The sequence below is a fragment of the Felis catus genome, chromosome B4 (assembly GCF_018350175.1).
Source record: "Felis catus isolate Fca126 chromosome B4, F.catus_Fca126_mat1.0, whole genome shotgun sequence".
Lineage (NCBI taxonomy): Eukaryota > Metazoa > Chordata > Mammalia > Carnivora > Felidae > Felis > Felis catus.
In genome coordinates, this window is record NC_058374.1 from 74,665,734 (window position 1) to 74,693,709 (window position 27,976).

The 27,976-nt window shown below is 52.3% G+C and overlaps 1 protein-coding gene across 4 annotated transcripts in view; it reads right to left on the reverse strand.

The window, feature by feature from the left end:
- Positions 1 to 27,976, reverse strand: part of VDR (vitamin D receptor) — a 56,955-nt gene that overhangs the window by 13,750 nt on the left and 15,229 nt on the right. For all 4 annotated transcript variants that reach the window (XM_019834851.3, XM_003988596.6, XM_011283890.3 and 1 more), the window contains exons 2-4: positions 18,354 to 18,501; positions 8,177 to 8,307; positions 145 to 329 (exon numbers count right to left, since the gene is read on the reverse strand). In XM_019834851.3, the coding sequence (XP_019690410.2) occupies positions 145 to 329; positions 8,177 to 8,307; positions 18,354 to 18,501 (464 nt within the window). The remainder of the gene's footprint in view (positions 1 to 144; positions 330 to 8,176; positions 8,308 to 18,353; positions 18,502 to 27,976) is intronic.

A 27,976-nucleotide genomic window follows, 5' to 3' on the forward strand; every position in this document is an offset into this window, starting at 1 on the left:
GGGACGGAGCAGCCCCCCTTCCCTCGCTGCCCAGGTCTGGATGGCCGTGGTCCTCCGCGCCCACTCCCCACGCCCCGGCTCCCCCTGTGGCTCTTCACCACGCAGCTCAGCCTTCCCAGCCGGCCAGCCGGCGAGCACGCGTACCCGGAACTGGGTAAAGTCAGCATAGGTGGGGTCATAGGTCTTGTGGTGGGCATCCAGCAGGATGGTGATGATGCGCTGCTGCTCCTCCGAGAGCTTGGGCCGCAGACTGTCCTTCAAGGCTTCCTCCTCCTTCCGCTTCAGGATCATCTCCCGCTTCCGCTGTACCTCTTCGTCCGTCAGGATGACTGGGGGGGGGGGGGGGGGGGTCAGGAAGAGGGATGTGAAAGCTTCCTCCAGGTGCTAACGGCACAAGAGGGGAGGGGCTGCTCCCCTCACCCTTGGAGCTCACAGGGCAGGCGTGCTTCCTGCCACAGGTCCACCCCACAGATGGAAAACTGGGTTTCCCATGGTGAAAAGGCAGGTGCATGAGAGAGGAGGAGAAAGGATTTGAGAGGTGGGATGCTCAGGCATTATTAGCGAGTCCGGCTTCTCTGGAACGAGTGATATGATTCTGGGCAAACCGTGTGAACTCTCTGGGCTTTCCTCTCATTAATCAGACCAAGAAGTTTGTTCCATCATAAAACTCTTCTAAGGTCCCTTTTGTTGCTCCAGCCCCCTGAAGGATGGGCTGTTTTGAGAACTGAATGCATGCCTAGCACAGAGCGGCTGCTCATTCCGGTCTCTTCTCCCCCACCTTCATTGCGCATGATCTCGAGGGAGACATTGGGGGAGGAAGGGTGAGAGGCACTGTGCGGCCAGTCCCAGTGTTGGAAGCTGGGAGATGCTGAAAGGCCCCTCTTCGGAGCCATTCCCACACCCAAGTTTCCAGGCATGGGACTCGGGCATCTGATCTACTCTGACCAACTTAGAAAGACTTTGCTCTTCGGTTCCCGCAAAACAACCCCTCCTCTGGCCTGTCTAGTCTTGAAACTTCTGCCCAAGGAAGTTTTCGAGGCCTCTAGAAGTCCCAAAGATAACACCGTGAAGCTCTGATTTGCAGTTCTCTCCAGCTGCTAGTGAGGGTGTCTGACAAGGGGGAGATCCCACCATCAGGCTGTGCAGGGGCCCCAGGGCCGTGCCCACCTCGCCGCGCTGGGCAGCTGCCCGGGAGGGCGGGGCTGGGAGCAGGGATGCCTGGCACAGCAGCCGGGCAAACAGACCTCCCGGCCGGGGCTTGCAGAGTGCTGGCGGCGGGAGTGGGCACTGGGGCCCTCGGCCTGTAGCTACTTGCTCTGTGCTGGTGTCGCCAGCGCTTCTGCCCACAGACCTGGGGAGTTTCACAACAGCAGGGAGAGGAAGTAGAACCCCAGGGTGGGTGGGTTCTGGGCTTTAAGAAAGGCCCACTGGCCCGGCCCCCTCAGGTGGGGGGAGAATGCACGAAGCTGGTGGGAGGGGAGGGAGAGCCTAGGGGGGTGGGGTGGGCACCCAGAGCCTCCGGCACGGCAGGAAAGGAAGCCTGTGGCAAAGGATGTTGAGTTCCCTCCACAGCTGAGGTAAGCCATACTAAGAGGACCGCAGGAGGCCACGCCCAGGGTATTGACTCACCTGCCCAAAGAGCTGCCAGGCCTCCTCCCACAGAGGGTGTCTGCTCAGACTCCAAGGTCAAGTGGGGTGAAAGGGGAAGGAGCAGGGAGCAGTCCATTCAAGGCAAGGTGCAAGGCCCTAGCCTGGGGAATCCAAGATTAGGTATCTGGTCTTTCCTGCTCCCCTGAGGGGGGATGCTCTGCCTGTCACACCAGACACCCCAGAACGTGTTTCTCAGCCTGACTAGGCTTTGATATCCCCTTGCGATTCTATGACGTCCCTCTCCCGCTCAGAAACCTTTTCTGGGTCCTTCCTGCTTACCACAGTCCAAATTAAAGTCAAGATTCTCCATGCTTTTACGTCTTCCTAACTTTGCGGCGTCACTTCCCAGGGCCTCTGGACACACCGCTTGTGCTCTGGTCACGTCAAGATTGCTGACCTGTGAACATGACCCGCTCACTCTTGCCACCTCATTTCCACTTACGCTGGATGCCTGTCCAGCTGGGTCTTCTCTCCCCTGTAGCGGTGCAAGCTCTGTCTATTCTTCAGCCCCCAGTTTATAGTCCTCTTTTACCACGAAGCCTTTCTGGATTGCCCTGATCTGCACTGTGCATTCATTTCTCATTTCTGGGGCATGTCTACTGTCTCCCACACACACTGGCACCAAAGTATCTTCCACTCTGTAATGTGCAGTAAATGCCTGCGCAGATAGAACCTAAGATGTTCAAGATCTCTTTCACTAGGGGCACCTGGGTGGCTCGGCCAGTTGGATGTCTGACTCTTTTTTTTTTTTTTTAACTTTTTTTAACTTTTTTTTTTTTTTTGAGACAGAGAGAGACAGAGCATGAACGGGGGAGGGGCAGAGAGAAAGAGGGAGACACAGAATCGGAAGCAGGCTCCAGGCTCTGAGCCATCAGCCCAGAGCCCGACGTGGGGCTCGAACTCACGGACCGCGAGATCGTGACCTGAGCTGAGGTCGGACGCTTAACCGACTGAGCCCCCCAGGCGCCCCTGATGTCTGACTCTTGATCTCACTCAGGTCATGGTCTCACAGTTCCCGAGTCAGGCTCCATGCCAATAGCTGGAGACTGCTTGGGATTCTCTCTCTCCTGCTCTCTCTGCACCACCTCTCTCTCTCTCTCTTTCTTTCTCTCTCTCAAAATAAATAAATAAACTTAAAACATAAAGATCTCTTTCACTAGAACCATAGGATACCTAAGGGGGTGGCGAACATCTTACACTTCCTGTGGTTTCTGCATAAAGGCTAGCCCAGCGAGGCTTCCTGGCCATGGTGTTGACTCCATAGTCTGAAAGATTGCACGCCCGACACATCTACGCTGATTGCACCTACCATGTGCTAGTCATTGTCCTTTGCTCAGGAAATGATAGTGAGACGTGCACCAGCACTGCATGTACCCTAAAATGGCAGGATGGCACACATTGAATGCCAGTCCACTAGATAACTGAGCCCAGCTTGCCTTTTTAATTTCAATAATTGTGACTGAAACATTTCCAAGACAGAATACCTTGTAACAGAACACCTGTAACATCATATTACCTTTTCTTGATGATTCAGAGGCATCATCATTCAGAACAATTACTGGACTTTGCAGAAACAAGGTTATAACCTCAGAATTGTATAGGGCTGTGTCCGTGCACTATATGACTTAGCCTGCTATGGTTTGGAGTTCTTTTTCTTTTTTAATTGAAAACAAAATTTTTTTAATGTTTATTTATTTTTGAGAGAGAGACAGAGACAGAGTACGAGTGGGGGAGGGGTGCAGAGAGGGAGGGAGACACAGAATCCAAAGCAGGCTCCAGGCTCTGAGTTGTCAGCACAGAGCCCAACATGGGGCTTGAACCCACGGACCATGAGATCATGACCTGAGCTGAAGTTGGACACTTAGCCAACTGAATCACTCAGGTGCACCAAGGAGCTCTTTTTTTTTTTTTTAATGTTTATTTATTTGAGAGAGAGAGAGAGAGAGTGAGTAGGGGAGGGGCAGAGAGACGGGGGACAGAGGATCCAAAGTGGACTCTGAGCTGACAGCAGAGAACCCGATGCAGAGCTCGGACCCACAGACTGCAAGGTCATGACCTGAGCTGAAGTTGGATGCTTAACCGACTGAGCTACCCAGGCACCCCTGATGTGGAGTTCCTGTGCTACCTCACATAGCTTTCAGTCGCCCCCTCTCTGGTAAGCTCTGTGTTGTCCCTTTGTATCACTGCCTGCCTTTCTTCCCATAAACAGCTAACTTCTAGTCTGTTGAGGAGCTGGAAATCCTGGTAATCAAGTTTTATGAAGAAAAAAAAAACAGTGGTAATAAAAATGGATTAAAAATAGAGAACTTTTTCTGTGCTGGACACCATTCTAAATGTTTCTTAAACATTAGCTCATATATTTAGTGCTCATAAAAACCTCTTAAGGCAGGTGCTATTATCCCCAGTTTGCAGATGAAGGAACGGAGGCCCAGAGGCTATGTACCTTGTTCAAAGTCATACAGCTAACACATGGTGAAGCTGGTATTCGGGCCTGGGCAATAAGGCTCTAGAATCTGTAACTGTAACCACTACTCCCTACCGCCTGTGATTACAATTGGCTCTACTTGCTCAGTGGGACTCTTGTCCTCAGCCGTGGAACACAGAGTGTTCCAACCCGTCTGAAGAGCATGAAAAAGTAAATAAAGTAGCAAAGTTTGTAAATGATTTACTTTCAAAGGACAAAGTTAAGAAGATCCAAGGTTAACCTTATGCCATTGTTCTTCTCAATCACTGTATCAAATAGCTACTGCCTTCCTGTGTGCAGTGCTAGGGAAGGAAATGCTGAGACCTGCCATTTTCTAACGGGGGCTGCCAATCCCCCGAGCCTCCCTCCAGGCAAAATTGTCTGGAGACCGAGTAAGTCACAAGTGTCTCACATGTGCAGATGCGCATTGTGATTTATCAAATAGGTCATTGTTTAAAGGGGTTGCTAATTTCACGGGGAATGGTGCGTTTTTTAAAAATCACTTTCTCAAGAAATTGCTACCGAAAATGCCGTTACCGTAGGAGGACCCATGTTTTGGAGTTGAAAGCCTTTGACCTAGAATAAGAGCAAACAGGTTCTGAAAGAACACTTGATGGGCTCGCCAGTGAATAAAGCACGTGAGCTGTGTTTATAGATTTTTGTGAAACCCACATGGCTCCCCTGTAGCTTTTCTGCCTTCCCTCTAGGTTGCCGGCTGAGTGCTAAAATGGCTTTGCGCACGGTGCTCCCATGCAGGACGTTCCCTGTTTCATGAAGTCTAGAACTGCATTTGGAAGTCAAGCTCTGGAAGCGTGATCAAGTGAATGACACGGACGAGAGCAGATTTGGGAGATCTTTCTGATCTATAGACCCGTGGGAGATACAGAGGTACAAATGAGCATAATGGGGAGCTAATGTATTCAACACGTATTTATTGAGTACCTATGCTGTGCCAGGAGCTGTGCTAACTCTGGGTAGAAGAGACATACATCTGTAAAAACATGGAACAAACTAACATATAGGTGTTTCCACGCAGGATAGGTCAACCAGAAGTAAGAATTCAACCATGGAATTTCTTGGGCTCCAAGGAATAAAGTCAACTAGGACTTGAAGAAAGAGAAAGGGAGTCTTCGGTGGGAACAGTCTCTTAAGCCCATCCCTTTGGGCACCTGGAAGGTGCCTGGAAATGCACAGTGGGGGAGCTCTGGCCCACTGGGGGTACCTGACGGGCCACGCCAGGGTGGAGCCCACTCACCTGGCGCTTGGAAGCAAACAGACCTAGGTCAGAATGCCCATACCATATCAACTTATTAGCTTAAAAGCATGAAATTTTAATTCCTCTGCGCTTCCCCATCTATGAAAAAAACAACAGAAGTATGTACATCTCTAGGGATTCTTATGAGAATTTAACCAGAAACTGCATGTATCTTGCACTCAGTAGGACTTCCCACACCCAGCCCCTTCCCCTTCCTGAGCTGCCTCTAGGGAAGGGCCCCCTCTCTGCCCCTGCCAGAAGGGAGCCTGTGTTTGCAGCTCCCTTTGTAGCGAGCCCGCCGGGAGGTGTCCGGGGTGGGGGTGGGGTTACAAATGTTGATACAAAATTGTCTCTGGGAGGCTGAGCCTTAAGGCAATCACCAGCCCAGGTGATAAATGAGCGGCTCTCCTAGGTTTCTGAGTTGGGAGCTCTAGGCTCAGACACTCTGACAGACTTCTTCAAGCTGGGCTAGATTGACGCAGAGAACTACAGCTCTTCCTGAAGGACCCTCCCTTAGAGCAGTGGCAAGAACGCGCCTAGTGCTAGCTCAAACTTTCCATGTAACAGGAGCTCTGGGGCCCAGACTCCAAGAGCTCAGCTCTACCAGCCCACACCTCACTCACTGGAGCTCCCTGAGCGGGCATCCTGAGATTGGGGGACACAGGGCTGCCCTGGGCATACAGCAGGGTAGGCGTGTGGGCCTACAGTGGATATATAGCAGCGTGAGGACCCAGGACTGTCCTGGGCATATAGCAAGATGGGAGCACAGGGTTGCACACAGTAGGGCAAGGACACAAGTGCCCTGGGCATATAGCAGGGCAGGGGTGCGGGATTACTGTGGATATATAACAGGGTGGGGACAGGGCTCTGTTGGGGAAGACCGAGGCTGTGTTTGGGATGGCTGAAGGGCAAAGCTGTTGGGAGTTGAGGGGTGGGCATCCATTTCTGGATTGCTGCCCCCCCCCACCACACGGTGTTCTTGGGGGGAGGCACTTGGACGCACCCAAGACCTGTTCATCACCATGGATGCAGAGCTCTCTTTGCGGACCAGGAGGGATCTAGAAGCAGACATGGAGACTCGCTTTCTGACTCCAGTCCTGGTAGTCTTACTTTTCTGGGTCTCAGATATTTCCAAGTGTTCGCCCTATTCTAAGTGGATGCAACACCTCCTTCCTCCTGAGACCTAGGAGAGGGGCCTCTGGAACAGCAGTGAGGCTGGCACCGACCAGAAGTTCTGGGGCAGAGCCTTACTGAATCCCAGACATGCAACCATGGTGGTTCTTGGTTGGCAAAAGCCTGAGACCCAGGCTCCCTGCCCTGTGGAGGATGTGTGCTCCTTGGGGGCAGGAGCAGGGGCTCTAAGTACCGCATCTCGTTTGTGTCCACCCTCGTGCCTCGCACAGAGGAGGCCACACTAAGCCAGTGTGTGAGAAGCCGCATGAGGCACTCAGCCTTGGCCTGCTCTGCTCCAGGATAAACACGGGAGTCGGGTGGGGCAAGGGACTGGGCTAGGAGAGATCAGCATGTCCAGGCCTGCCCGCTCCCGTGGGGGCGAGGAGGAACAACAGCCTGGAAACTTCTTCCAGAACTGTCAGTGTTGACTGGGGAGCCGGGATCAGGAGTGGAGGGCTGTGATCCCCAGGCCCAAGGAGGAGGCTCCAGGTGAGGGCCTTCATGCTGTCTCTGTTCCCCAACAACAGAGAAGGGTTTTTTTCCCATCAAGGAAGAAACTTTCCATCCCCTAAATCCTATCCCGTGACTCTTCCCTTGTTCCGGACACATCTTCCCTGTACCTGTCTCCCTCACTCCCCAAAACGATAGCCCCATAGCCAGGAGGGCTTCCCGGGGTGCCTGCATCTGAGCACCCCTCCTTAGCCTCCCCAGGCCCACAGGTTAGCAGGGCACAAGCCTTGTCCCGGGGCCAAGGAGGGGATCAGCGTGCAGACTGCAGACAGGCAGGGCTGAATGTGCAGGGGGCACCCATGCCCAGGCTGGCCCAGTGCCCTGGTCTCCAGGCCGGGGAGGGCCAGGCTAGCCCCTCCCAGGGTCTGCTGAATTTAATGGCTACTCTAGTTACCAAATAACTGGTACCACAGCTCAGAAACAAAGTCCAGGGGCTGTTTTTAATCGAGGGTTAGAACAAACGAATTTGCTGTTCGTCCTCTCCTCCAACCCCAGAGCTGGACGGGAAGTCCTAGGACCGCTCCTCTCTCTCTATCTGGATCCAGAGGGTCATCCTAGAGTCCGGCGCTTCCCCTCACAGACTCTTTCCCCTGGTCTCCTCTAGGCTCCAGCCGGCAGATCCGCCCAGGGACCAGAGTGGCAGGAAGGCTGCAGAGGCAGAGGAGGGGGGACAGACCCCGGATGCCAATTGGGCTCTCAATATTCTCCCCACCACTCCTGTCCCTCCCCAAGCTCAGCAGCTCACTCTCCCAAAGTCCAAAGAACCCTGGGTCATTGAGCAGGTTGGTGAGCATAATGATGTTGGTGAGTATAATGATGTGGTCTTGGAGGAGGACTGCTCTGGGCTCAGGAAGGCAGTGCCCCGCACTGCCCTCCTCACAGGCCTCATTCTGGAGGGGCCGTCCCAGGCCTCTGAGACGCATATACAGACCCTAGAGAGGCTCGCGGTACCCTCTTGGTGCCTGGACCCTGTTGTTCTGGCCTCAGGGCCCCAGCTCCACATGCAGGGCGCCAGCAGCCCCAGGGGAAGGACCGCACACCTCTCGGGCCAAACCTGCATGAACAGCAGCACGAAACCTTCCCCTTCTAGTGCCGACCCCCCGCCCTGGCCCCCGAGCACTCACACTCCTTCATCATGCCGATGTCCACACAGCGCTTGAGCCGGCACGCCTGGCAGTGGCGGCGATTGTCCTTGGTGATGCGGCAGTCGCCGTTAAAGGGGCAGGTGAACAGCGCCTTCCGCTTCATGCTTCGCCTGCCGAGGGAGAGAGCACCTGCCACCTCTGTGCCACCCACCATCCAGCCTCGGCCCTGGCTGCCAGCAGGGACTGTGACCACCCAGGCCTGCCGGCAAGACCCCTGGGATCTCCGCGTCTCCCACAGAGGGTTTGGGGCCTGGCCCTGGCCGCTCTCAGTGACCACCGCTCCCTCCCCTCACACTCCAGGCTCCTCCTCCTTCTGTCATTGCCTACTCTGCTCCCATCATCGCTTTCATTTATTTATTTTATTTACTATTTGAAAGGATTTATTTATTTATTTATTTATTTATTTATTTATTATTACTATGATTGCTTTTTTTAAAAAGTAGCCTCTACCCCCAGGGCTTGAACTCATGATCCAGAAATCAAGATCTGCCCACTTTACCCACTGAGCCAGCATAGCGCCCCTGATTTACTTTGATGGCACTCTACTTCTCACTCTATTATTATTATTATTATTATTATTATTACTACACAGGAAATACATGAATGAATTAGCCTAGTGAAATTTTTAAAAATACTGGGGAGTCTGGGTGGCTCAGTCAATTAAGCGTGGGACTTCAGCCCAGGTCACGATCTCCAAGTTCCTGAGTTCAAGCACCCCCACCAGCCCCTTGGGCTCTGGGCTGAGAGCCCAGAGCCTGGTGGCTGCTTTAGATTCTGTATCTCCATCTCTCTCTGCCCCTTCCCTGCTGGAGCTCTGTCTCTGTCTTTCTCAAAAATAAATAAACATTAAGAAACATTTTTTTTACTAAAAAAACAAAAATCCTGAAATCTGTAGAGCAGCCCTCACTGCTTTTAGTGAGCCATTATGAGAGGTGAGGGCGGTAGTGGCCACTTTAAGTCATCTAGAGCCTGGAGGTCTGTGATTAGAGCGTCCCTGGTCCAGGAACAGACACGCACACGGGTGCGTGGAGAAGGGAGGAAGGGCCCAAACCGTAGCTTTAGGCATCCAGGTAACACATCCAGAGAGAAAAGGCCAGATGAGCGGGCGGGAGCCCTGAGCCAAGGTCTGGCCTTGGCTTTCCAAAAGGCAGAGGAAGCAAGGATTCTTCAAGGACAGAAAACTACCAAAGGTTCTTAGCTAGGAAGCTGGTCTCCCCGGCCGCTGGTATTCTATGTAAAATTGTGTGTGTGCGTGTGTGTGTGTGTGTGTGTGTGCGCGCGCGCGCCTATGCGTGCGTGTGCAGCTTGAGGGCTCATTTTCCTTAATCTGGCTTTCTCCCCTGCTGCCAGCCACACCACATGGGATTTGGGGAGACTGCATCATCCGTGTCCTACAGGTTCCTCGTGCTCTTCCCAGCCCTAGCAGGGGCAGGCCCCACTTGTTTGCCCCAGGACGGGTGACAGGAGTTAGTTGGGGCGGGATGGTGGCAGAATCACTTTCTCTGTGAGCAGCAGCACCTTCCAAGGAGCTGTGGTGATAGATGCTCAGGCCTTGGAAGCAAAGGCCCGGGTCCAACCGTTTCTCTCTCTTAGAGAGGAGCTGGCCACACACTAGTTTTATTTCTTGGTGAAAAATGGCTCACTGTTCACATTCACTAGAAGACATACGGAGTTTAAGACAAACATACTCGTTGGCGGATAATGGACAGATGGTTAGGGGACCCAAGAGACTACTGGTGGACCTCCTCATTTCATAGATGGGACCACCAAGGGGAAGAAACTTTTCAGTGAGGTGATTTAGCAAGAAGTGAAGGCTCCCTGGTTGGCTGTTAGAGATGTGAGGCTCAGCTTTAGCTTCATGTACAACCCCTCTCATCTCTAGAAACAAGGTGCTCAGTAGGGTGGAGCCCACAGGCAAAGAGCTCCAGGCGGCTGGCTCTTGAGAACAGCTCAAGGCCAATGATGACCCAGTGGCTCACGAGGTAGCTGCTTTTGGTTTTGGACCTTGGCTGCCCGTACCCTCCTGTTATGCCTCTTCTGACCCAAGGGGGCCCCAGTAGACAGGGCTACACAGGGAGGTGGAGAAACATGAGGCTATGGGGGTCAAGTCCAGACCACTAAAGGCCACATCCACCCCTGCAGTGACTACCCAGGGAGGGACTGTACTTTAGGCTTTTGCCTGCCTTTAAGAAGGGCTTTAGAAAGCCCTTCTCCTTGAGCCTCCATCCATCTATTGTAGTTCTCCGGAGGGACAAGCAAATATGTAGGTACCCTGGCTACCCCGAAATGAGATACTGCCGTCACCACCGGATGTGCGATGGATTCACTCCTTTACTCCTCCCCCTCTTTCCCACTCGTGGCTCCTGTGGCTCTGCCTATTACCACAAAGGCTCAGGCCCCAGAATGCCTGTAATTCTCTAAACTTATTCAAGGGCCAGAAGTTTCTAATTCAGAGTAAACTCTCATTTCCTTTTTTTTTTTTTTTTTTTTTTACAACTAGGCATTTTGCCCAGAAGTGGAGGGTCTGCTTTTTCCTTCCACCCACTGTCTTGTCTGGCTCAGAGCTCTTCCTGTTCATTCTCCAGGGTTTGGGGCACCAGGAGGAGCCTACATGTGGCACCTCCAGACACATAAGCCAAAGCCTCCCACCAGCCCTGTGCTGGGGGCTGAGAGCTCCCTGAGGCCCCCCCACGAGAGGCAGCCTCACATCCCTCGGAGGCCTGTCCCTCCTTCCTCGGGCTCTAGTGCACCTGCCTCTGACTCTCACTGGTGGGCACCTCCCCCACCTGCAAGGTCGCTCAGAAAGAGATGTGGACCATGACCATCTTTCTTTTATCTTCCTCATTGTAAATCTGAAGCCCCCCCGCCCCAGGCTTCCACACACAGAGGACTTGGAGATAGCCACTCAGCCCAGCATTGCCTGACAACAGGAGTGGACTCTAAACAAGGTTGGGTTGGAATCCAAAAAAAAAAAAAAAAAAAAAAAAAAAAAGCAGATCTGGCTTAAAAGAAAACACTGGGGAGGGAGGACCCAGCATCCTTGCTTCCAGCTTTGTCTCTGTAGTAGGAAGTACTCTCATGAGTACTGAGAAACAAAGCAGGAGGAGGAGGAGGGAGAAATGGAGAAGAAGGAGGAAGAGGAGGGGGAGGAGAGGAAGGCAGGAAGGCAGGAGGGAGGGAAGGAAGGAAGAAAATGTTAAAAGCCTTCTGGCCAGGCACATTATCTCCCAGTAAGGCTCAGATCTGGGGTAAGAATGTCACTTGTGGGGGGCACCTGGGTGGCTCAGTCGGTGAAGCATCTGACTTCGGCTCAGGTCATGATCTCACAGTTCGTGAGTTCGAGCCCCGCGTCAGGCTCTGTGTTGACAGCTCAGAGCCTGGAGCTTGCTTCAGATTCTGTGTCTCCCTCTCTCTCTGTCTCTCTCTCTCTGTCTCTCAAAAATAAACATAAAAAAACGAAAAGAATGCCACTTGTGCTTTTCACCCTTTGCCACACTTTGTCCCAAAGCCCACCAACTTTGCTGCGTGTCTGCACATTAGTTGAACAACGCAGAAAGGACCCCATAAATTCATGCAGCTCTTAAATTTTTAGTATGCAAAATTATAGTAAGCAGCTCTGCCCTGGCTTCTCTAAAGACAGAATCAGAGGCAGGACCCTGGAATTGTAGCCAGGAAGATGGAGGTTAGCCATCACAAAGAACACTGCCACACTCTGGAGCGTGGGTCGGTGTTCAGGAGATGGAAACTCCCTCGCCGCCTCCGACGGCCGGACCCAGGTCCTCTTCTGAAATGACTTTCAGGTACGCCCAGTCCAGCCCAGTTGCCGGGCCGCAGGTCCTGCGAGCTTGAGACCCGGTTCTTCCCCGATCCCCTGCCTTCTAAGGGCACTTCCACACATGTGGCTGTCATCTAGCCTCTGCCCACAAGGAGTCGGAGCAGCCAGATTGGCCAGCCGTGGCTCTGTGCTTTGTCCTAAAGATCCATGCCCTGCCCTGTCTTCCTCCCAGTGCTAATTGCTTGTGAGCTGGTTCGGTTTTGAGAAACAAGAGCTTCGAGTTTCCGTGGGAGCCCATCGCCTTAGCTCCTCTCTAAGCCTGGACCCTGTCATCCTCTGGATGGTTGGCAATTATACCCCAGCTCGGGAAGGAGGGGTAGGGGTGGTGCAGCCAGGCTAAATATAGACACAGTTTCTAGAAAGTCAGGGGTGAGAGAGGACATTGACCAATTCATCAAAACATGACAGGCAATTCACAGAAGCCTGAAGTGCCCGAGGCCAGCGTCTCGGGCTTGGGACAGTAGGGTCCTTCTCGGGTAGGTGGCCCTATCACCAGAGACACACCTTGTGAAACCCAAGCCCGGGGCCAAGTACCAGCTCTGGGCTCTGTCTCCACCGCAACGTTGAGTGTCACAGAAATCTCGGAGCCTGGAGCCTGTGTCTCCCTCTCTTTCTGCCCTCCCTTGCTTATACTCTCTCTCTCTCTCAAAAATAAATAAAACATTAAAAACTTTTTTTTTTTTAAAAAGAGAGAGAACTGGTCCAAGGGCGCCTGGGTGGCTGAGTCGGTCCAACACCTGACTCTTGATTTCGGCTCAGGTCACGATCTCGCGGTTCGTGAGTTCGAGCCCCGACTTGGGCTCCGTCCGCACTGACAGTGCACAGAGTCTGCCTGGGATTCTCTCTCTTCCTCGCTCTCCCTGCCCCTCCCCCACTCATGCTCCATCTCTCTCCAATACATTTTTTAAAAAGAGAGAGAGAACTGGTCCATCACATCATAGTATATCCATGCAAGATGACAGGGCTGTGGAAAGGACAGAGGAAGAATGTGGAAACGGGAACCAGCTTGAAGAAATGCTCTGTGGGGGCGCCTGGGTGGCGCAGTCGGTTAAGCGTCCGACTTCAGCCAGGTCACGATCTCGCGGTCCGTGAGTTCGAGCCCCTCGTCGGGCTCTGGGCTGACGGCTCAGAGCCTGGAGCCTGTTTCCGATTCTGTGTCTCCCTCTCTCTCTGCCCCTCCCCTGTTCATGCTCTGTCTCTCTCTGTCTCAAAAATAAATAAATGTTAAAAAAAAAAATTAAAAAAAAAAAGAAGTGCCCCCTAAAGTCCAGGAACGTGCAGCAGAGGCCGTTTGGGGGTCTCCTCTGGCACAAAGCCATTGGGAGAGACACAGTCCCTGAGAGGGGTGGTTTGGAAATGAGGGGTCACCGTGGGCGGTCCTCCCCACTGGCCCTGTACTGCCGTAGCACAGGGACGACCCCCGCGTGTGCCGAGAGTGACTTCCTGCCAATGAGCCTTGATGAGAGAGCTGAGTTCCCCCCCAAAACGTAAGATCTTCTTCACATGCCTGCAGCTGCCTTTCTTGACAACTCCAGTGACATTCCCTCTGCAAATAATCCGGCCTCCTCTACCCAAGCTTCCAAAACTACTCTTGACCCATCCGCGGACAACCTGCCTCGCTCTCTTTCAGTCACGGTCTCGAGCGGCCATGGAAGAGCTGCCAGCTGCCAAGCTGAACTGGACAAAGTTTTCTCCGGCAGCCCCGATGTCGTGGGGACTCATTTACTGGCGCTCATAGAACGCCCTGCTCCTCTCTCCTCTCTGTTTACTCCAGGGCTCGTAAGCCCTTTGAGTTTTAAGTCGTTGGCCATCCGCCTCGTTTCTCTGCTCCCCTGCACATCACGGCTCTTGCAGTATCAGCTGGGGGGACTTCCCAAAAGCCAGAACATTCCTCGTGTTCCCGGATCCTCACCAGCCTGCCTTTTGCCCCCTGCACTCCACAGGACTCATAATTAACAAGGCCCCTGAGCACCTTGAGGCCCGCAAACAAGAAGGCATTTCTCCACTCTGTGTTTGTTAGCTTGGCACTTGCAATGCACGCCTTCACAGTGTCTGGATTAAGGAGGCGTCAACAAGGAGGAAGAAGACAAGAGGAAGAGGCAGTGATCTGTTTCTCAACCCTGCATTCCAAGACCACCTTTTTTATTCCACCTTTTTTATCTGTATTCTTTTTTCCCCTTGTTTTATTTTATTGTATTTTGAGACAGAGAAAGAGAAAGCGAGCATAAGCAAGGGAGGGGCAGAGAGACAGAATCTCAAGCAGGCTCCCCGCCCAGCACAAAACCTGACATGGGGCTCGATCTCACTGCTGCCAGCTCATGACCTGAGCTGAAATCAAGAGTCGGAGGCTTAACTGACTGAGTCACCCAGGCACCCCCCAGGACCACCTCTTAAACTTCACCATACTCTTAATTCTCTTCTTCAAAGAGGTCCCTCGGATTTTCTTCTGTCCTTTATACCTTTTCCTTTATTTTATATTAGAGTCTGAACTAAGCCACTCATGACCAGAGATTCATTCACATCCACAGATCATACAATATATATTTATCCTTTGTAGTAGACCTATGTATTTTTCCCCTCTGGCCCTTACTTATGCTCTGGCTGTTGACAGAGCCAAGACATATAACCTTTTACAAGCCTACCCATGCCATTTTATTCACACTGGAAGTATCATTTTCCCCCCAGGATGTCCATGTATCCCGGAGGAACATAAAGCAGAAACAGCATGAAATAACTTGTAGGACAAATTGGCCAACAGTGGTCTCTAATGGTCTCTATGGTCTGACCATAGATCAATAGAACTGTGGTCACTGTCCAACCTTCATAATCCCATTTTGGTTTGATTATGAATTCTGGACCTGCTGGGATGACCACAATGAGCTCCTATGGTAGGTTAGTTTGACTATCTTGGAAGTCAAACCAAAGACTGAATGGTCAGACTGGTCCCCAGGGCTTGGTAAATAGCCAGTGACTCAGCACAAAAGGGATCCTCTTTCCTTGAGAACACCATGAAAGGGTTGAGTGAACTCCCCGAGAGCAAGGACTTGGTTGCACTTATCTTTGTGTTCCTAAGGATGTGGAACCTGACACAGAGAAGGTACCCCCCCCAAACGTAGACCTTTCTTCCTGGGATCAGGATTTCACAGACATAAGTGGCAAGGGGGTTCTATCTGAAATAGACTAAAAATAGAAAAATACCAAATAGAATTTGGATGAAGTAAAGGAGAAGCAAGGGGAAGGGGGAGAAAAGAGGAGCAATTATGTATATTTAATTGATTTTTCTTTTTGGCAACAGTTATGTTCTGTGAGAGCACCATGAGCACTGAATTAACACATACTGAACCACTGTTCCCAGGGTTAGCTTCCTGGGAGCCTCTGGTCACAACATTTTCATCAATCAATCAATACGTAACCTTGTTTCACATGTGCTATTTAAAGGGACCTTACTTAATATATATTGTTGGTTCATTAAAACTGAACTCAGCCAACAGCACTGTAGCTCATGTCTGAATGAAGCTTCTTGGACACTTGTTTTCTTTACAAGGCACATCGAAGCTTTCTTGTGCTTAGTTAGGACCACTTAATGGCACTTCAGCACTATGCTTGGGGCCATCCTAAACAGTGGAATCACCATCAGATAGCACAAAAATGCAAAAACTGTGGTACTAAGCAGCCCACAAAAAGGACCCTTGTTTGTAGCATGAGAGCTGAAACAAGAAGGCAGGATGTCACCTTGTTCCACCTTGGCTGGGAATGTGTGTGTCGTGGGTCTTGAAGTTTTCACCACTCTGACACCACCATGACCACAAAATTCTGCAAGTATTGATGTGGGGACTACAAGGAAGTTTTAACAAGTGGCCAAGTTTGCAAATACAGAATCTACAAATAACGAAGATTGACTGACTGTGTGTGTGTGTGTGTGTGTGTGTGTGTGTGTGTGTGGTGGGTAGGTGGGGGGTGGGTGGGTGGGTGTGTATTTTTATCAAACAAAATCAAGACAAACAACAAGAGGTGTTGGCTCTTCAGAAAGTGCATCCTGGCCCAGTCATCACGGCAGGGACAGTAAAGACACAAGGCAGACAAGGACAGGGGAACAGGACAAAAGCAGAATGCTGCCCGTAATACCAGCACTTCCACGCAGGGGTTGTTGGAAAGAGGGGCTCAGGGTGGGTGACATACAAACGTACCATCCCTGTCCATTTTGCCATTTCCCACACCTAGCCCTGGGCATCAGGGAACCTGTCCTCCCTCCACCCAGATGCCTACCTATCATGGTCCTGCCTCAAGGAGTAGTGGTGTGTCTGAGGGGAGGAAGCACAGGTGCATGGGAGTTGGAGCCACTCTGGCGAGGAATTGACCTCCAGTATGTCAGAACCCAATAAGCAGCCGCCTAAGAGTCCCATCTCCCAGAGCTGAACCCCAGGGATAGGTGACCTAGAAAGAGAGGGGGTTGGGGACAGGGATCTAGGAATTAACCAAACAGCCCCAAGAGCTGTTGGAGACCTTTGGGTTGCAGATGGGTGACGTATGACCTTTGGTCAGAGTCCCCATATTGCCAGCTCTTAGCCCAGTGCCTTGATAACAGATGCTCCTTAAAATCCATTGAGTGAGTGTGTCAAAGAAAAAAAACAAAAAACAAAAAAAAACAAGAAACAAAAAAAGAAAAAAACCAAAAGGAAGGTGTGTGGCTGGAGAGACGTTTGTTTATTTCAGGAGGGCAGCGTTCCATGAAGGACATAAGTACTGACCCATCAGGTTCCAAAATAACATATCATACTTTATGTTTTTTAAAGTACTTTTGTATACGTCATCGAATCAATCCCCAGACTAACACTATACACGAGAGGAGTCAGATGACAAGGTCAGGTGCGTGGCTGAGGTAACTGAAGCAGAGAAGTCAAAAGATCTGAGCAAGGGCGGGCAACGGCACGGCCACCGCTACAGCTCACACACTTCTGGCTGCTTTTATGGTAGGAAGCAGCCCTGATGTGCGCACACACCCTCCTTCCCCATTATTACTTCGAAGGCCGAGGCAGGAAAGGGTCCAGGTGGGGCTCTGGAAGGCCCACCCTGCAGGAAGTGCAGAGGAATGAGCCGCACGGCAGCAGAGTCTGCAGCCAGCGATGCTGCTGGTCTGGTTCCCCAAGCTGGGGAGCAGCCTGCCAGGGAGCCAAGTGGGCAACCCGCGCCAGGCCAAACAGTCAATTAGCACCCACAGAAACCCCGCTGCCCAGCGACTGCTCAAGGCAGGGAAACTCCAGGCCAGCTGGTTCCCAGGACAGGGGGCAGGTGAGTTGGGAGCTGTGTTCACAGACGGCCCACGAGTCCTTGTGCTCGGTAGGGGGGGGTGGGCAGGGCAGGCATCTCACAATGTCCCAGGCTCTGATTCACTCTGCCCTCCAAGCCAGTGGGTGGGCCCTTCAGTTCAGACAACCAGGCCGACCTCTGCCTTCTTGTTCTGGACCTGATTCACTCTTTCCTCTCTTGATGGCCAAAGCCTTGTCCTTTTCTTTACTCACCTCCAATTAAGACTCTTATACAGAAGCTCTTTTTTTCATGTTTTCTTCCAGGCTTCTCTCCTGCTTGCTCTCTCTCCAATATATGCCCAATGCTCATTCCTCATGTTTCTCAGTCCTATACTGCAATTCATCACCTTCCCATCCTTCCCTCCTGCCTTTGGATGGGAACACCCTTCATTCAGCCTTTCCAATACCTTCCCCATACTGTTTGCACTTGTGACACTGGGCTCACTGCAGAAGAGAAGAGGCAGCGGGTAGAGAAACTGGCCCTGACTGAACAGGACGGCTGGCACGTTGCTGACGTCGCCTGAGCTTTCCTTCCTGGGACAGCCAGCCATGGGTGAAGATATGGGCACAGATCAAGCACAGAGGTCCAACCAGGGTGCCATTTCCCTTGTTCCAAGGAATGGTTTCATGTGGATGGGAGGACAAGCTCTGAGGCCAAGCTCTAGGACGCCCCCAAGGGCACGCCTGTGGTCACCCATCTGTTAGGAGGCCCTGTCACTCCAGGACAGACATGTGGGTTAATAGAGGGCACTATGGGTCAAGGGGTAATGGGAAAGTGGGGACCTAGACAGAAACCTCAGGAAAACCATTTCTGAGAAGGTCAGAGGACGTAGCTGGAGCTGAAAGGAGGGGAGGAAGAAGATACTCTCACCCAGACCCTGTTACTCCCGGTGGCTGTAAGAGCTCGCATGTTCCATGGGCATGGGAAGGACAGAGACAGGGAAGATGCAGGGGTTCTCTTCATGCAGGGAAATCTTGCTTCCTCTCCTTCCGCTGGCCCCTGGGGAGGACTCACCTGAAGAAGCCTTTGCAGCCTTCACAGGTCATAGCGTTGAAGTGAAAGCCGGTGGCTCGGTCTCCGCACACCCCACAGATTCGGGGCACATTCCGGTCAAAGTCGCCAGGGTCAGGCAGGGAAGTGCTGGCTGCCATCGCTTCCGTCCCTGCAAGAAGAGCAGGCAGGCCAAGGCCAGAGCCGGAGTCAGTGCCAGGGCTGGCTGGCATCCTTTGCACCCCTACCCCCATCTGCCAGGAACTCGGCGAGGTCGGGCAGCTCCCCAGGCTGCAGGCCTGAGCAGGATTTCTTTGGCGCCCTCGTCTCGTGACGCGCCACACCACAGCTTACCCTCCGGACTCTCTGTGGAGCGGAAGACGGGCTCCCTCACCCAAGTCCGGAGCGATCTGCGGGGGGCGCTGTGGTGAGGCCGCTCAGAGCGTGGTTTGCGTTCAAAGGCTGCATCTGCGGCCTACCAGCCAGGCTGCTGTGGGTGAGGTGTTTAGCCTCTCTGTACCCTGCGACCCTCACCCGAAGAGTGGCGTTTTCCTTTACAGGCTGTGAGGCGTCGACTCACCTCACGAGCAGCCCTGAAGCAGGCCAGGGGCCTATTCTGGCTGCTTCACCCAGAACAACCCCCCCAAGAGAAAAGGGGGCCCCTCCCCCCCTCAAGTGCAGATAGAAGCCCCCAGCCCCTCTGTCTGGGGAACGGACTAGCTCACATGCCCAAATCAGACCTTGATATTCCAACCCCCGCTCCGCACAGCCACGTGGCTCGAACTGACAGCCCCGTGTCCCTGCGCCGAGGTAATCAAAATCTTGTTCCTTCTTCTTTTTTCTTTTTCTCCAGCAAAAACGTAACACATTGATTTGACCGAATCGTCTTTCCGAATACCGCGAGTCATATACAGTGAACTAATCTTGTTTTCAGAGATGGCTTTGATAAATAGGCATTATCATCTACAGATGGATTTCACACTTGAGGAGCGGGGAGGACCGAGGGAACACAACCTACTAGCTTTCGGAAATCCTTCTCGGGAAGCGGTTGACTTAACTCTTCCATTAGGCAGATGGGGCCCTTGGCTCCACGCGGTCAGACTCAGAGCTCCTCCGGCCTCCCTAAGATGCTTCAGACCTTGCTGCCTCCTATCTGAGTCTATCTGAGTCGTCACAAGGGCCATCGCATGGCCGCTTGGCCCCAGGGCAGGAGGGTCCCTCGGGGCAGAAGAAATAGAAGAGAGAAAGCCAGTTATGAGCCAGTACCATGTTCTCCCACTCCGAAGTGAGAGAGGTAGCTTCTGGAGGACCCTTGGGAGTTTCTGAGCTTCTTTCCAATGGAATCTCGGGGCTACGACTTGGCATTTCAAAGCCCGTTTGAGCAAATGGGGTACATTTGCTCTTCAAATCACCCAACGGGAGGTAAGTGCTTTAACGTCACCCTTTACAAATGAGGCCCAGAGAAGCCCAAATCTTACTTAAGTTTTTTTTTTTTTCAATACTTAAGGTTTTTTTTTTTTTTTTTTTAATTTTCTAAAAACGAAGGAAGGAAGTGGGATGGATAAGGATCAGGGTGGAGGGGACCCTGATCACAGATGGGTGTAGATCCCGTCTCTCTTAGCTTTTCTTTTCCTGGGAACTTTGATGTACTTATAGTGACACTATTGCCTGTCCCCATCACAGCTAGATTGACATTTGTTAAACTGCAATGTTTAGACACACACACACACATACACACACACACACACACACACACACGCACATGCACAGAAATAAAGACTCTAAAAAAAAAAAAAGAACAAAGGAATGATTAATAGAAACCTTTGAGGGACTGAGATCGGGGACAGGCATGCAGAGGCCTTACATAGGCACTATATCCTATTTCTTTGAGTGGTAGGTATAGGCGTCTTATTATTTTTATTGTTATGAATGGGGTTCCTGGCTGGTTCATTTGGTTGAGTGTCCGACTCTTGATTTCAGCTCAGGTCATGATCTCACGGTTCGGGAGTTCAAGCCCTCATTCGGGCTCCGTGCTGACCATGCAGAGCCGGCTTGGGATTCTCTCCCTCTCTCTCTCTGCCCCTCCCTTGCTTGCTCTCTCTGTCACTCTCAAAATAAATAAACTACAAAAATTATTAAAATAGGATTTTACGTTTAATAGGCCCATCTGCGTATATAAAACATTTCGCAATTTTCAAAGAATTAAAAAGCAAGGATAAAGCACCCGTGGGTTTGTCAACATCGTCCCTGTAGCCCATCCCAAGGCCAAGCCAACTCCCCAGGGCTTCTAGAGTGCCGCACACATCCAAGCTGTGGGCAGGGATCCCAGAGGCCCAATACCATTGTGGGGCAATAGGAGAAACTGTTTAGGATGCTTGTGGCTTAACCCCAGGTCAGCTGAGATGGTGCAACTCTCAGTCATCATGATGTTGCTACAGGGTCTGTGTCACCCAGGCGACTAAACATCTGGTGGCTTTGGTGGAAAAAGGAGAAATCAAATGTGGGCGTGGGGGGAATGCCAGACAAATCAGTCCAACGAGGGCTCATCATCACCCGGGCTCGCTGGTGACGTCATGATGCAAGGGCATCAGGACAACAGCCTACCCCGGCATGACAACTGTGCCTTCCTGAAATGGGCTGAGCTACTACCTTGACATCAGGAAGGCTCCTGGCCAGGGGTTGGGGGGCCTGGGGCCCCAGTCCAGCCGGACAGAAGGCTGGACCCCTCAGCTGGAGGCCCACAGAAAACGGGACCATTTCAGGTGAGCTGAGAGAAAACTCAGCCGGCTTGAGGTTATTTGCTGCTACCGAGGAGGCAGGGCCCGGGACCGGAGTCCAGAGGTGCAAAAGGGACCCAGGCATACATGGCCAGAGAGCTGGCAGGAAGAGACTGTGGAGGCAGGAGAGGCAAAGAGAAGACTGGAGCTGAGTAGGAAATGTCACTATACTGGACAGCTGCCTGGTGTCCTGGCCTGAGAGGCAGCAGGCCTTCTCCCTTCTGAGCCCCTCTCTGAGCCCCTCCCCTGCCTCCGGCTGGCTCTGGGTCTGGGCTGCGGGCTGCTGCCGGTTCTGCTGACACAGGATCCGACCCGCATTTGTGAAGCCCGGGGTAGTATCCTCTTCCTTCCCTTGTCGCCCCTCCTTCCCATGGCCCGCACCTGCTCCTGGAAAACAGCTAGCCACAGAGGTTGTGGCTAAAGAGGAAACACCCACCTGAAGGGGCAAGGGGGAGGGGATGCCCGTCTGTGACCTCACAGACACGTCCAACCAAAAGGACTCTGAAACGAAGAAGGGGAAACGCTTCGCCTACAGCTTGGCACTGACCTCATAGCCAGTCCTCTGGCGAGTCCAATAAATGGTACAGGAGGTTCTCTCAAGAGACTTTAGTCCTGAGATTAGGGATTGAAAACTTGACAGAGTGATTTGTTGGGCACAGGCGTGCCATGTCATCGCTGGCAGGGGTGAGGGGGTGGAGCCTGGCAGCAGCCAGGACCAGCCCTCCCTCGAGGCCGGGGAGTAGCAAGAAGCAGTGGGGAGGGTTGGGGGGTGGGCAGCAACCAGCATGTAGGCAGATGGAAAGAGCCTCCCTATTTCTTCCACTGCAGAGGGTGTTGAGAGGGAGGGAGGGCTTTTATCTAGGGGAGCTCTGCTGCTCCTGCTGCTCCCATGGACCCCCCCCCCCCACTCACCCCAGATTTGAAGGATCCTCCCGGAGGGGGGAGCAGAGCCAGAGGATGGCCTAGCATACTGCTGATGGCAGGAAAGAGATCCCACCCCAGCTAGGACTGCCGAGACCCCTCAGGCGCGCTGGGAAGGGTGCAGGCTGGGATTGCGGCACAGGGCCTGGCCTCTTGGGACGGCTTCACAGACAGGTGTTCGAGATCCTCGTCTGTGCAGACGGTGTAGGCGGAGCGAGCGCTGCAGGGGTTAAATACAGCAACTCGCTGCTTTCAAACAGGATGTTTTCTGCCACTTTTAGCTCTTCCTGAGACATGCTCCACACCCCCGACCTCAGTAAGGGCTGAAGGCGGGCTGACTCTGGTGCCCAGAGTCTGTGTGCTACTGGCATGCTGGGTCACCAAGGTGGGGCTGGCAGAATTTCACCCGTCCCACTTCTACCCACATCCAGCCCTGCTTGTCTACCCATAGAGACAGACAGACAGACAGACCACACACACACACACACACACACACACACACACACACACACTTCCTCCCTTCCCTGATTCCAACAGAAGGTGCCTGACCCTGAAACCTGGCAAAAGCCTTCAAGCTAATCCCCAGATGGGGAAGGTCCAGACCCCTAGCTTTTGTTCCTCTGCCTCCTAGAGGCCCAACTAGGCAGGGAAGGGAAGAGCCCATGGGAATTACAAACTGTGGGCCCTGGGGCTGTCAGCTCCCCAAGCCTATTGACCATCCCCTTGGGCACTGCCAGGCCCCAGCAAACACCCAAGGAAAATGCCGGTGGATGGAGGAGCCTGGGTGACTCAGTCGGTTAAGTGCGTGACTTCGGCTCAGGTCATGATCTCACGGTTCGTGGGTTCGAGCCCCGTGTCAGGCTCTGTGCTGACAGTTCGGAGCCTGGAGCCTGCTTCGGATTCTGTGTCTCCCTCTCCCTCTGTCCCTCCCCCGCTCACGCTCTGTCTCTCTGTCTCTCTCTCTCTCTCAAAAATAAATAAACATTAAAAAGAGAAAAGAAAGAAAAGAAAATGCCGGTGGGTCACGCGCTGAAATAACCTGAGCCAGGTCGGCCGGCTCCCAAGGGCCGTGGGTGGGACGAGGCACCGCTGCTGGGGACAGACATGCTGTCACTTACCCCCCAAGCCAGGCTCTCCTTTGCTCCCCGTACTTGTACCGTCCATCACCTCCGGCTGACCACACTCTTCTGGATTCTACCCCATGGCCTTATCGATTTCCCAGAATCCCCTCTTGCTCCTCAGAGGCTGAGGTGAGGGCCAAGTCGGCACAGAAAGGACCACCGCTTCCTGTCCTCAACCCCTAAGGTTTTCAAAAGCCAGACTTGAGACCCAGGTAGACTACTACCCTTGAGCTAAAAAAAAAAAGAAGGAAGGAAGGAAGGAAGGAAGGAAGGAAGGAAGGAAGGAAAGAAAGAAAGAAAGAAAGAAAGAAAGAAAGAAAGAAAGAAAGAAAGAAAGAAGAGTGTATGGAGTATCTACTATGTGCCAACCTGCCAGGCTCTAGCCGCATGACCTACATAAGCCTCATAACAGTCCCGTGAGGTGAGGAGCAGTCCCATTTCACAGATGGCAAAACCAAAGTCCAGGACGACTTGCCCAGGGCGCCATGGCCAGGCAAGTGGGGGGCCAGGGGCCACACGAGGCAAACTTAGCGCCATGCCCGCGTGCTTCTGCTGTCTCCTGCTGACCCCTCCCATATCCCAGTGATAATCATCAGCGGGGACACGGCGGTCCGCTCTGAGCCCCGCTCCGGGTTCTCCAGTATGTTCTCTCATTCAGTCCTCACAACACCCTCATCAGACGGGTCCCGTTATCATCCCTCTTCTAGCCATGGGAAAACTAAGGCTCAGGGAAGTTGTTTGTCTTTGGAGTCCAGATTTGAACTTAGACCCTTTTGCCTTGAGTCCCCCCTCTGCTTGCCTTTCCTAAGGGAGATATCTCAGTCATCTCATCAGCCCTAAGTCCTGGAGGCCCTTCGCTTCCACCAAGTCCGGGGGCAAAGAAGAGAACAATCCCCACAGGTCATGATGGAAGAATGCCATGGCGCTTTTCCTTCCAAAGCTCCCAAAGTCTCAGGGTGGCAGGCATTAGCCGGGATCCCCTTTCTGCCAGCCATCCCCTCTTACCGGGAAAACCTCGTTCAACACGCTGGCCGCTCCTCCCCATGCAACTACGCACTACTGGATGGTCCTTTTAGAAGAGGTTAACCTAGATTTAGCCTAAAGTTCCAAGTGCGAGGAAAGTGGGTCAGGGATACAGGGTAGCAAAGGAGAAGTGGAAAAATAAGCGCTTAATACCACCCTCCTTTGCCACATCATACAGCTCCCCACCCCTGCCCGCAATTCATGTTCTGAGTACACAGGACATCCCATTGCTTCTACTGGGGCTGTCCCCAGAGCAACCCCCTCCTGCTCTTGGTATTAGAAATACCCAAGTCCCTGACACTGAGCCTCAGAGAAACAGGGTGGGAGCTCAAGTCTGCAGAAAGCCCCTGGCTTCCATTCCTCCGGGGACTGCATCCCACATCAAAACCCCTGCCTGAGCCTGACCCAGTCCTGACCTTGCCTTAGCAAGAAGTGAAGAGATAACATGTTTCGTTCCAGTCATCGAAGCCATAACCACTGCCTCTCCTGTATGTCTGCCTGTCGGCGCACACAACACACGCCCCGTCTTCCGGGGCTTCTGCTAAATGGGCATCACCGGGGCAGGCTGGCCTAGAACAGTCTCGTGATATGGTGGCTACAGGGTGTCCTGGGAAGAGCCTGGGAAGACAAAGATCAAAGTGCTGCTAGACTCACTTTAACCCCACCACACTCACTGAACCCTCCTCGGAGTCCTGAGGGCCATAAAGCTATGGCCTGGAGGATAAGTGGTAGCCAAGAGATCTGACTGCTGAGGTCTTTTCCACCTCTGAAAGTGTGCAACTCCAAGGCCAGATTTCCCATCATGATGAGGCCTTAAGACCACTCAGAAAGTGAGATTCCCTCACTGAGCTTTCTCTCGGACCCCCTCAGTTGAGCCCCAACAGCATGCTAGTGCAAGGGAGGTTCACTCATCCTCAGATGCCAAGGACCAGGAAGGACATGAGCAGTGTGGCCCCTAATGGGCCCCATGGAGAACGGGAGCCCAGGACAGGGGGCCACGCTCAGCTGGGCTGCGATTGGAATGACCGAAACTGAGCTTTCTAATTGTTGACATTGGCTCAGAGATCCCCCTCCTTCTAGAAAGAAGCGGAAAGCTAAGTGATTTCCCAGAAAAGGGAGAGAAAAATTCTTCTGCCTGAAATTGGCACACACAGAATGAACCACGTGGGGGGCTCTCTCTGGAGTGTGTAGGCCAGCCATGCTGCACGTGAGCTTATGTGCGCACAGCCATTTCTCGTTGATTTTCACTTCATCGTCCTTTCAACTCTGTCCACAGAGTGCTGAGCACTGTAGGATCTAACTTAGTGTTGGTCATCTCTTTATTCTATTGTAACTCAGGCACAGCAATGTCACAGCCAGCTAAGGTGATGTCTTCTCTTCCTTCCCACCATCCCCAACATATATACACATTCTTTTTTCCAGAACAGTCTCAGCATTACCTCCCAGAAGCAGCTGAGGAGGAACAGAGTGAAAAAGAGGGAAGGGGGAGAGGAAAGCATATTATATAAATAGAACTTGTCTAAATATTCCTTGCCTCATTGTCTCCCCAGCCTCTCCACACACACACACATATTATAAATATGGATGAGAATGGTTGGATTATTTTCTGCAGACTGTAATGTCCAAAGTAAAACCCACTAGCTAGTCAGTCACCTCAGACATCTCAGGATTGGAAGGAAACTCTACCTAGTCCAACCATCTTAAATCCCCTCTATAATATTCTAACCTGTACGTGAATATTTTTCCTAACGGAGCACTATCTCCCATGGCAATCTACTTTCCTTGGATGATTGTATGCTTAGAAAGTTCTTCACTCTGCAAGATGAAAGAGCCCCTGTAGCTTTCAATCACGGGTCCTAGACAAACTCTTTACAGCCATCTAAGATGGCTGGACATCTAAGAGGGACACAGAATGAAGCTACTAAGCGATTCCCACAGCGTCTCTGGAGGAAGGCTTGGCCAGACCACCACATGGCGCCATCGTGCAAATTAGAAAAGGGCCCATTCCTCATCTGCTAGAAAACTGTTGTAGAAAGTAGAAAAATCTATGATGTTAATGATGTGAGTGAGACTGCAAGGGAAAAGCAGAAAAGATAACGGGGGCTGCATTTAATTTTGGCTTAGACCTCATAAACTTCCCGGGTATGATCGTGATTCCCACAAGGGCAGTAAATAAGGGGGTGAGTGCAGCGTCTGCCTCCATGGCCTTCACCTGGAGAGAAGAGTTTGCAGTCCAAGAAAAGGGCTCTGTGGGAGAGTGTGAGTAGCTGAATACACTCCCCCAAGCCTGCCTGCCCTCTTCCGTCTTTGGCTCAGCCATCTCCAGGGGAGGCTGGCCCCCAGCACTACAGCACTAAGAACACAGGCAATGTGTCCCTAACTATCTAACTATCTAAGTGACTGATGACTCAACAGTCGCAGGAAGGAGTTTATCCTGAAAGTGCTTCTAAATCAAACCTTTGGGGAATATATATATCACCTTTGAGAACCTGATAAAGGTCATGGACAGACATCCCACGCAATGCCAAGGGTTAGTGGGTCACTCCTTAGAAACCATGCTATCAGCTCCCATTCTATCAGCCATCCACTGAGACTCTTTCTTGGCTGACTGTCCTGTTATTCTTGGGAGTGCTGGCAGCTTCTAGGAGCTGAGCAGAACCCAGAGGCAGGAACACACAGGGCCCCAGACAGTGGGGCTGGAGATACATAGCTTGCTGAGATATATTTCCACTTCTTATCGACAACAATTATTCCTGCAAGCTGCTTTTTTTCCAATGGAAACTCTGCCCTTAGCTTTGTCAACAAGATTTCTGGGTTGATTACGGTTCTCCAGGTAACAAGCAGGCCAGGCCCTGTCACTGCTGGAAAGTGTGGGCAGTGACAGTGTCTGCTGAAGCGTAGGGAGCTACCCATTCATAATCTGCAGTCCAATCTCTCTGGTTTTAGAGCAAAGAAACTGGGGCCATCAGAGGGGGAGCGGCTTGTCCCAAAAGTACAAAGGAAAGAGAGTGTTTTTCCACCTCCACCCTGGGCAAGTCCCAAGACCTCTCATCACCAGCCCGAGCAGCTTCCAGGGGTCAGAGTGGCGGGGGAGAGAAATGGGCCATGGGAGGAGGCATGAATGTCATCTCTGGAGGAGGGGAGTTGTGGGAAGCCATGGGGGAGGCCCTGAAGCGCACTGCAGTGGGACCACCCAGCACCGATGCCATCCCAGACAAGCAACACACAGGAACAGAGTGAGGGTAACCCAACCAGCTCTAGCTCCTGGCTCTGGCCTCCATGGCCTGAAGAAATGGACCCAGACCCAGAGAGGTAAGGGGAGATCTTAGACAGAAGTGGGATGTTCCCGGTGTGCTCTCTCACTATTCTGGGAGCCTCTCCTGGACACTAGGATGGGGGTACTTCCCTGGGATATGCGCTCCAGGTCAAGGTTGATGGGACAAGGAGGCTCTTGGTCCAATTACTTGGAAACCAAAGAATAGAAATTGGAGCAGCCCAAATGGAGAACCTGTACGTGAATATTTTTCCTAACGGAGCAGCCCTCCTCTGTGGAAGGGGAAGTGGTTCTAGCCCTCCTCTGGGGAGACCTCAACTCCTACTATTGCTAATGTAGGCGATGGCTAAATGGGATTTAAAACAACAACAATGGCCTCGGGACATCAGGAGAAAGCTGCTTCTTTTTCCCAAGAGATTCCCAAGCCCAGTTCTAGCGTCTCTGTGGCCCTCTACCCGGACTAAGCATCTTTCTTACTGCTGGGTCCCCGGCCCAGGTCCACATAGACCTGAGTCTGCCCCTGCCCAGACA